The sequence below is a fragment of the Poecilia mexicana genome, unplaced genomic scaffold, assembly GCF_051168715.1.
Source record: "Poecilia mexicana isolate PSO_F unplaced genomic scaffold, ASM5116871v1 scaffold_2, whole genome shotgun sequence".
NCBI classification, from domain to species: domain Eukaryota; kingdom Metazoa; phylum Chordata; class Actinopteri; order Cyprinodontiformes; family Poeciliidae; genus Poecilia; species Poecilia mexicana.
In genome coordinates, this window is record NW_028263371.1 from 35,527,854 (window position 1) to 35,538,177 (window position 10,324).

Below are 10,324 nucleotides of genomic sequence, written 5' to 3' on the forward strand. Positions count from 1 at the left end.
CTTAAATGCTGTTTTCCACTCGTCACCTTCTCTAATGCGGAGAAGGTGATACGCATTTCTGAGGTCCAGTTTAGTGAAAATGGTGGCTTCTTGAACAGGCTCAAATGCTGAGGATAACGGAGGTAATGGGTACTTGTTCTTTATAGTAATCTGATTTAGTCCTCTGTAGTCTATGCAGGGAACCATCCTTTTTCCCCACGAAGAAAAATCCTGCGCCTAATTGAGAGGATGAAGTGCGGATTATGCCTGCTGCAAGAGACTTGTTTATGTAATCCTCCATAGTTTGTCGTTCAGCTCTGGAAATGTTGTATAACCTACTGTTAGGTAATGGAGCGCCAGGCGCAGTCGTAAGGTCGGTGAGGTGGCAGAGATAAGGCCTTGTCTTTACTGAAAACTGCGGATAAATCATGGTACTCACTGGGAACTTAAGATATGTCAGGTGGTTCAACATTAGTTGGCTCTGAAGGGGAAGTCGGGGCTGGAACGGCGGAATGAAGGCAGGTGGAGTGGCACTTGGCAGACCAAGACTCAATCTTGGCTTCGACCCAATCAATATGGGGGTTTTGTGTGAATAACCAATTGAAGCCCAAAACTATGGAGGAACTGGCTGCAGGAAAAACAAAAAATATGATTTCTTCGGTGTGGTTACCTGAGATTAATAGGCGTAGTGGCTTGGTACGGTGGGTGATTTGTGGCAGGTTCTTTCTATCCAGGGCTGAAACACGGAGAGGGACTGACAGTGGTTCAACCTCGAGGGTGAGTTGCTGGATTAATTCAGAGTTAAGATTTTGTTCACATCCTGAGTCGATGAGAGCTGACAGGGGAAAAGGTTTGTTATGGTTAAAGAGGGTGACAGGAATGATGAGACGGGGTTTGGGTGTTTGTGGCTCCGGCAGTCTCCCCGTCCTTACTGCCGGACCTGTGGGTTTAAACGAACGGGACAAGTAGCGATAACATGGTTAGGCTCACCACAGTAGAGACAGAGCCGTGAACGCAGCCTTCTCTGGCATTCCTCAGGTGTTAGGTGTGTGTGTCCTAGTTGCATGGGTTCGGGAGCTGAGGAAGAGGTTGGTGAATTCTGAAGAGAGGACAGATTACTGAACTGTGAAACCCGTGGAGAATAATTTCGACGAGTTCGCCCTCTTGCTCTAGAACGGATCCGGTTATCCAGTTTAATTGTTAAATTTATGAATTCGTCTACAAGGGCCAGTTCGTCTTTGATTTGTTCGTTTAACGCATGGAAAAAGGCGCTTTTAAGTGCAGCTGCATTCCAGCCAGAAGCAGCAGCTTTGATTCTAAAATCTATAGCTAAATCGGCTACACTCTTCTGACCCTGCTTCAACCCCTGTAACTCACGGGAGGCTGAAGTTTTTTCCATATCTTGACAGAAAACTTGTTTTAGTTCTTCCAAAAACTCAAGAAATGTACATCCATAATTCAGAGCTAAACCGGGCTTCGGCCCATTCTAAGGCTCGACCCGTCAACAGGGACAACATGTAGGATATTTTAGAATCATCATGGGCGAAGCTTTGTGGTGAGTGGTTAAATATAATTGTGCACTGGAGGATGAAACCCTTTACTTTCTTCACATCACCTGAGAACTTGTCTGGTGCTGATGGACGGACCTCCGAAAACATGGAACGGTTTGGTGGATCAGGAGCCACAGACGGAGTAGGTGGAGAACTAGGAATCTGCTGGACTGAGTTCTGTAGGAAGTTAGAGAGTTCTGTTAGCTGACGATTAGTTTCTGCTTGGCGGCTTCCCAGCTCTCTTAACGCAGAGTCGTGGGACTGAATTAGGGCATGTTGTTCTGACAAAGCCCTTCTGATTGTGTCTGCGGAGGTCGTGATCTGGCCTGAGTGTTCCGTCATGGTGGTATTCAATCTTTGAACCCACATGCAAGAACACAACCAGAAGAGTCAGTGTAGTGAACAATAATAATGAGTTTATTGAATCCAGGGGAAAGGGGAGAGGGAATGAGTGCTGGAGCGGATGACCGGGTCGTCTTACTGTCAACGAAAGGCAGAGGGTTAGTGGAGGAAGGTGAGTGTTTTTCCGGGAATGAACAGAGCTGGTGCTTACTTGATTTTCAGGTGAGTAATTGAGAGCTGAGCGCTGGATAATGGAGCTTCGTTGGAGGGCGGACAGGTTTGGTCGCAGCGGAAAGAGCGGAGTTCGACTTGGTCCAGTTGTTCCTTTTCTCCAGATTGGGTTTGGGCTTGGACCGACAGATCCACAGCGTCCCGAAGGGGAATCCACTGGAGACGGACCGGAGACAGGGAAAGGTGAACACACGAGGGGTGGCGTCCGACTGGCAACACTGGCAGCGTCGAGGGAGGAACACACGAGGAAGGTAACTCACAGACGACGAAGATCATAGGCTCACTCTGAGCCTGGGGCAGACAGCACACATGGGAACAGCAAGGAGGTAACAGGTTCACCTGGCAAGGAGGCCAACAAGAAGTTAACGTGGAGCAGATCACAGAGGGCCTTTCTCTGGAACGATAGTTACCAAGGTAAGCTAACACTCAGGCGATGAGTATATAAGCAGCGGCTTATATTGTGGATATAAGCCGCTTCTTATATCCACAATCCACTCCCTCCAAACGAGCTACAGGTGTGACCACGGGGTTGCCCCTGCAGCTTCTCAGGGGCTCTGCACCTGGCGGCATCTGGTGGATGCCATGCGAAATGGCAAGTGCTCCAGGAAAAAAATGAAAAAAAAAAAAAAAAAAAAAGACTAAAAACAGAAAAACGCAGATCCTGACACTCAGATCCTCCTGCCTAACTTTTGTCTTCTTCTGTGTTTGCCTCAATGAACATCTAAAAAAAATCTTTGAATATTACAAATGCCATTCTGGTATGCTTCCACGTTGTTGGCTAAAATGGGCTTTTGGAGCTGGGGCAGGACAGAGCACACAGGCATTGTCTGACCCATTGATAAAAAGGGAGAATGCTGACTGTGCTGAACTGCAGTCAGTCTAACTGCATCCACACCCAGTGTGTATCTGCTAAAAACCCTGAACCCAAACAGATTCCCCAAGCTGCCCCTGAGCCAGGCAGCCTTTTGCTGCCTGGCCCAGTTGCTCTTGGCCTGTGGCTGCATGGTGCCACTAAGCCCCCCGTGTTGGCTAGCCAAAGCCCAGAGGGATTACACTAATGAATACAACAGGAAACCAGTGATGGTGAGACAAGAGGTTTGTGAAAATCCCCAAACATCTTCTAACACACTACAGCTGAGAGCATGAACATTTATAGCAATTGTGGCCTTGATTCTATTATTTGTTCTTTATGCACTATTTTTTCTTTTTGTTTTTTACTAATAACTTCTGATAAAATAACATGTTAAAATTTCCAAGACAGTAGTGAAGCAATAATACTGAATACCAGTTCAGGTACAGGAGAGGGAGTCATAGCCAGGCTGTAGAACAATCCAGCAGCATTATGTCACTGACTGGCTGAACAGATGTGTGTATCTGTTTCATGCAGGTAACGTTGCCCTGTGTGTCTGTAGGCCAGATTCCTGGCCTTTTTGTTCCTCACGTAGAATTCCTCCATCCACCCATAGTTTGTTTTGGCAGCCATGTGAATCTGGTGTGTTTGGAGGGCATTGGGTCGCTCCAGGGTATGGTATTAATGGTGCCCCCCCTCCCTCCCACACACACACACACACAAGCCCCTTCTGTCACCTCTGATTCTGCTGACAGGGTCCAACCCATCATGAGAGAATGCCATTCCAGAGGGATTGTTGTTAAAGCCCGTCTTTCTGGTCCTCAGGTATATAAAGAGGTGTCAGCTGTGGAGCGGGGGACGAAGCACCGTGGAAACATTCTTCATTCACAGATTTTTATTGTCTGCCTTATTCTCCTATTCCTGTTCCGTCTGCAATTTCTGTCCTACTGGACTCTGAGTTCTGCAGGTGAACCTGCCAACCTGAGCCAAACCAAGCAAACATAGACCAAACCGCCTCCAACCACAATGGATATTGCCATCCAGCACCCCTGGTTCAGACGTGCCTTGGGCTCCATCTACCCCACCCGACTCTTTGACCAGTTTTTTGGAGAGGGAATGTTTGATTATGACCTTTTCCCCTACACCGCCTCCACTATCAGCCCCTATTACAGACACTCACTTTTCCGCAACCTTCTGGATTCTTCCAACTCTGGGATTTCTGAGGTAAACACAGTTAAGACCCTGACAGTTGAGAACAGATTAACATTCCTTAAGCTCTTTATAGTCCTCTTAATGTTAGCTGGAGTGAAATGGATCTTCTGCTGTGTTGTGAAATGCACAAGATCTTTCCACTGTGCTGACTGAACCTTTCTGTCCATGTTTGTTTCTTCAGGTGAGGTCTGACAAGGACAAGTTTACAGTCTACCTGGACGTCAAGCACTTCTCCCCCGAAGAGCTGAGCGTGAAGGTGACTGATGACTACCTGGAGATCCAGGGCAAGCATGGAGAAAGACAGGTGATGCTCTTGATTTTTCTCCAATCAGGACTTACTTGGTGAGAATGACAGTTAGACCGCATTCAAGTCTGATGTCACTAGAGGGATACCAGGAAAGATAAAAAAAGAAGGAAGAACATGAGGATTTAGGGAGAAAAAAGGAGAACACAAGGAAAGGACAGATAAGGAAAGAGGGAGTGGAGGGAAGAACAGCACAAAGGAGTAGAAGGATACAAGTAGGGATAGAAGAAAAGAAGAAGAATGAAGAGGGAACATAAAAAAGAAAGGTAAGAAGGAAAGTGGAGGGATGAGGGGTCAATCATTGAGGAAGAAAGAACACAAGATAGGAAGAAAAGAACAATGTAATGAAGAACAGATAAATATACAAGGAAAGAAAGAAGCAACACTGAAACCCAGCAACAAAAAATTAAGTCTGAAAATTCAACCATTTTTCCAAACTTAGGCAGACCTGGAAAATACTTCAATCTAACTCCATTGTTTTCCAGACTGAGTCCTGGATCTGTTCTGTGAGCTGGTTCTCTAAATGTTTTGAGTACCACTAAATGTGATTACTCCTTAGTTGCAAGAAAACTCATTAGTTTTCTCACATCTTAAAATATGCTCTCATGTTCTAAAGCAATGGCAACATATAGTGTCTTATGTTTGAAGATATTTTCTAGTAAAATCTAAAGCTATAGAAATATATATCCCCAGCTCTTGGGAGTACAGCCAATCAGCACAAAGGAAAATGAATGACGCTCCTCAATTGGCTTATGGAGAAACCTAAATATAGATCTTTAAGAAGTCACTAACTCTATAAGAAACTGATTGTATTTCAGACTTTTGAGATTGAGCTATGTCAAAGTTTGGTCCTAATATTTCTTCTTAAAACATAAATTGGTAATCCTCAACCCATACCTTATGGCACCAACCGCTTTGTTTTTCAGGACGACCATGGTTACATTTCTCGCGAGTTTCATCGCCGGTACCGCCTGCCCACTTCTGTTGACCAATCAGCCATCACCTGTACCCTGTCAACTGATGGTCTGCTGACGCTGTCTGGTCCAAAGCTATCTGGAGGAAGTGAATCTGGTTATGGTGAGCGTAGCATCCCCGTCACCCGGGATGACAAACCCAATGCTGCTCCATCCTCATAGAGGAAAATCGGTTCAGTTCCCCAAGAATCTGCTAGTCTGAGATGGACAACCAGATTTCTTCTTCTACCCTTCCCTTACGAGGATACTCTTGTTCTTCTTCCTTCATTTTCTCTAGTTCCTCTATAGCATCCTCATCCAGAACTATAGTGTCATTGTTTTTAAGTATAACATAGATCAGCCCTTAAGAGTTGCTAAGTAAGGTGCTCGAAACCCTTTTTGTCCTGCCTTGTTCTACACTTGTAGAACAAGGTCTACAAGTGTAGACCTTGTTCAGTGAATATCTGCTAATAACATATAATAAAGCTGTATAATTAACAAATTGCAACCAGTCTATTGATTTATTCCCAAAGATTCAGCTGAACTTGGGATGCATGAACAACAGAAAGATTAAGTGGTCTGTAATCGAAAGTTCTTCATGGTAAAGCAGGTAAGTACAATTCCAACATCCTTCTAACATCTGGTCCTTTCCTGGTTTGGTAAATTCACCATCAGATTTATGACAAGACATAATGTAGGACACTCAGCTTCTAGAACCACTTCCTTTATTAGGAAACACATTCTATTAGACTTGACAAGTCCTTTAAATCATTGCAGAGGAATTTTGGTCCAGTCTTCATAAGGTTGCAAGTTTCTGTAATTACAGTATCAGTGTAGTACATAATCACCACCTCAACAGACTGCTTGGATACGATGTTTAGTGAAACATATCTCAGACCTACAGTTGGGTTTCACCTTAACATGATGTTGTGGATGCTCCTACCACCATGTGGGGTAAATATTGATTGTTTTCTAATCGTTTACATTATTAGTTAGTTAGCTGGACAGCTGTAAAGCTGACATATGGAGTTAGTGAAAATGCATTTAAGTTCTGGTTTTAAGTGTTCTGCTAAAGATGACAAAAGATACTTTAACTGTCAGCTTGCAGTTCATAAATGACAGCAGGTGTCAGAAAAAGGTGGCAATCCTAAATTTAAGACTGACAAATTTAAAACTCACTCTGCATGGAAGAAGTATTTTTAAACATCTGTGTACAGTTCCCTGTTGTTAATATCATCGGTGGCCAGTTTGAACATCTTAAATATTCAAAAATCCAAAGAACTGTTTGAAGTAAATTCAGAATAAAAAAAATGTTCTCATCATTTCTGATGCCTAAACACCAGTTAAAATTAATATTATAACCTACATTTTTCTATGTTGTATTATGGTTGTACATGCTGGGTGCAAGGATAAGTAGGTGTACAATGGATGGATGAGTACTGGGATGTGTACCTCCTTGCAGGTGGTTGAACAGCAGAACACCAACAGAAACACAATTCTCTGAGGAGAGTAACTATCATTTTTATGGTTAATAAGTCAATTAAACATACCATGAATATTAATGAAAAACAGTTTAACAGTGTAGAAATAGAAGTATAAAATCAATCAATTCAGACCCCTTCAGGTCAGCTCAAATCTAACTGAAAGACAGCAATGGGTGACGACAAGCAAACTGAAGATGCAGAATCCAGAGTTCACACTTCTGGATTTATCTAACCGGACCTGGAAAACACACACAGCTTTGTAAACACACGGAGAAGAGCCAAATGTTTTATAGGTTTCCATCTTTACGGCAGGGTTGTGTACTTCGGAGGGCCTGTAGGTCCTCCAGGGTTTGCTGAGCTGTGGCCTTCAGGCTGGGCTGAAGGCTGGAGGTGAGCCGGCCAACCCGAGCCTGGAGCTCCGGATCCAGCAATGAGGAGCCGAGAAGCAGCACAACATCCTCTTCCAGCAGCACGGACTGGAGTAGGCGCAGGCAGTGGAGACACACCTCCCAATGCTCATCTGGCAAGGGGCCAATCAGAGGACAGGAGTCTAAACTACAGCAGTCCATTACTACAGAATGTCAGAATTATCAACCCTACCATCCAACAGCGTCCAGATGAGTGGAATGAGATCTTTATTCTCAATGATGAACTTCAGTCCTTTAATGCTAATGCTCACATTATACAAAGCCATCAGCATCAACCTGCAGCAGAACACCAGCACACGGCCCGAGTCCAGGAGTGTCTTAGTTAAAATGGTTCTGACAACAGCTAAAGTTGGGTTACCTACACTTTCAGTTTGGGGAAGATGGCAGGCCTCATCAGCTGCAGCAGCTTCATTAGCGTGTCCAGCAGGACGTGTCCTGAGCTGGACAGGAAGTCCCGCCCACATGTTACTGCTGCTATATCTAACAGGAGGAAAAGCAGTAGTTGTTTAACATTCAGTCAAACTAAACATACAGTATATACAGTATATTCCAACATATTGGACTCACTTGTGATTGTCCCAACCAGAGCCAACACAAACTGGTGCTCTTGAGAGTTGTGGTCACCGGGTTGAGTTTTTATCTCGTCATCCATGGACTTGACGAAACTCTCCAGAGTCTGAGCAGCAACAGTCAGGAAGGAGGTGAGCTTTCCCTTAAAACATGGAAATGTAGAAAATGTAGAAACGGAAATATTAGACGGCAAAATCTGACATCTGAAGAAAAGTATTATATTTTAGCTGAAACTGAATGTGCAGTGTGTTATGAGATGAAGACATAAATCAGCGGTGGTTGTCCTGGGGATGACAGAACAGGGACGGACTCACATCAGCCAGCCAGGTAGTCACCGTCTCCTCCCTGGACGAGCCACTCCACAGGAGGCTGCAGGCTGCAGATCCCAGGGTGGAGCAGAAGTCGGCCTGCTGCTGCAGCTCTGCTCCGCTCTGCCACAGCTGCTCACGCAACAGCAACTTCTCCTACACACACATACACACACGCACACACACACACACAAATACACACAGGAACTAAAATCATGGATGCTACTGTCTTGTCTTTAAAATTTTCCACATTTTGATTTTGCTTTACTTTTTTTTTACGTTGTTATGTGACAGAGCAAAACAAAGGTGTTTCTAATAAAGCCAAATGCAATTTGCCACCAGTCCAGTTAGGGGCGCAGGAGCCATGTGGAAGGAGGTGAAGGAGGTTTTATTTAGCAATAAAGTTGATGTGAAGATGAATGGAGCTAAATCCAGGACAATCCTACATGACATACATTTGATTATTTTCCTTCTCTCTGACATTCCTTCACATGAATTCTTCCCAAACCCTCCGCCGCCCCTGGCCTGGCACTCTGCTCTCACCTCTCTTTCTTTCTGACATTCAGAGTGCGCTGCCTCCAGCCGAGACTGAAGATGTGAGCAGTCCTGTCTCAGATGAATCTGTTCCTGCTCCAGGTGTTCCTTCTCTAAACACAAAGCCACATTTACTGACTTCCTCTAATGTGACGCAGTCCTAAGAAAACAAGCTCTTTCTTTCCATATGCAGTGCACTGATGTGACAAGCTTATGCTAATATGGATAAGCAGCATCAAACCACACATCATCTCTCCAAAAATAACAACAGTCTTTTCTCCTGATTTATGCTACTTCTGGAGCGATGGCCTCTTCCTCTCTCAGTGGCATTTCAGCTCATGTTGGTCCAGGAAATGAGATGAGTTTGAATATAAATACTGATTTATCACACACTTCTCACCAAAACCCATTCATATATAGGAAGGGAACCAGATATGAACAGAAGGCCTGATTGGTTTTGGTCTTAAGGTGTTGCCATAAATTAACTCCAATGTTGTAAAATAACAAGGTAGGGTAACACCACCCGAGCTTTCCCTTAATCTCTCTTTTTTGCTAGTTTTTCTTGAGGCTTCATAAAGTGTGTTGGAACTTTGGTTATAGTATCATACTTGTCTCTGCTCTCCGGGCTTTGTGAAGCATTTCAGTCAGATCACCATTCAGAACTCGGGGCAGGAACTCTCTCAGCTGCATGACTTCTGTCGTTAATTTCTCTAAATCCCTCTTCCGCACTCTCACAAACGCATCCTGTAGAAGAAAATAAATAAATTTTCAGTAAAGGCAACACTAAAGCAGAAAAAATACAACTAAATCTAGTTTTAATAGTTTACCTTAGCCTTGTGATTGTGATCCACGGATTTCCCGCCATATAAAGACGACATCTTCAGCTCTGATGATTACAGAAGACAGAGTTCTCCTATACCGTTAATAAATTTTTTCCAATACAATAACAAAATCAGTCTGAAGCGATGTAACAGTAACATTCAGGTTAGCTAGCTAACAGTTCTGTTAACTAGATAGTAAAAAAATATTGAAGTGAGAAGACAGAGAAAGTACTTGAGTTAATAAGCCCGACATCACTCATTATTTAAAAGATAATCATAGAATAACAATAATAATAATATTTGCCTTCATGTGAAAGAAAGTGCGATTGATACCTCAGTGACGTTCCTAATCGATTATTTACCAGAGTTGTCCGAGCCAGACGAAATACCGCCAGAAAACTCCAGTCCGGTTCTTTGGATTCTCCGCACGTTCACAGAGGCTTATGCTGCATTCAGTGTGTCTCAGATATGGAAGCTTTTTGAATTTGAAATCATTTCCGACCTTTTCGTCTTCGACGTACGAAGTAGATTTAAGTTGTAGTGTTTATTTTCTGTTCATTACAAATATGCCTTCGACAGTTGTGTAGGTTGCTCAACGTAAGTTGCAGCAATGCTCAAAATTATATTATTTCTTAAAATATTGCAAATTAAAAAAACTTTGTTAAATATGCAAGACTTTTTCTTTAAAAATTTTAAACTGGTGGCTAGGAAACTGTTCAAATTCATAAATTAGGCATCCTCCTATTTTAATAACGTTT

The 10,324-nt window shown here is 43.5% G+C and overlaps 2 protein-coding genes across 3 annotated transcripts; one reads left to right on the forward strand and one right to left on the reverse strand.

The window, feature by feature from the left end:
- The first annotated feature begins 3,781 nt into the window (after nt 1-3,781).
- Nucleotides 3,782-5,929, forward strand: cryaa (crystallin, alpha A). Its single transcript, XM_014976371.2, has 3 exons — nt 3,782-4,176; nt 4,346-4,468; nt 5,395-5,929. Exons 1-3 carry the CDS (start codon nt 3,979-3,981, stop codon nt 5,602-5,604), a joined length of 531 nt encoding a protein of 176 aa, XP_014831857.2. The 5' UTR covers nt 3,782-3,978; the 3' UTR covers nt 5,605-5,929.
- A 988-nt stretch (nt 5,930-6,917) lies between these two features.
- Nucleotides 6,918-10,130, reverse strand: hsf2bp (heat shock transcription factor 2 binding protein). 2 transcript variants are annotated; one of them, XM_088015165.1, is made up of 10 exons: nt 9,900-10,129; nt 9,573-9,631; nt 9,354-9,489; nt 8,755-8,858; nt 8,218-8,367; nt 7,901-8,045; nt 7,696-7,813; nt 7,506-7,609; nt 7,228-7,425; nt 6,918-7,143 (listed from the first exon to the last, which is right to left on the reverse strand). In XM_088015165.1, exons 2-10 carry the CDS (start codon nt 9,621-9,623, stop codon nt 7,130-7,132), a joined length of 1,020 nt encoding a protein of 339 aa, XP_087871291.1. In that variant the 5' UTR covers nt 9,624-9,631; nt 9,900-10,129; the 3' UTR covers nt 6,918-7,129. The 2 variants fall into 2 exon arrangements, with proteins under 2 accessions (XP_087871291.1, XP_014831853.2); XM_014976367.2 differs by having other exon boundaries at nt 6,918-7,425; nt 9,900-10,130.
- Between the last annotated feature and the right edge of the window lie 194 nt (nt 10,131-10,324).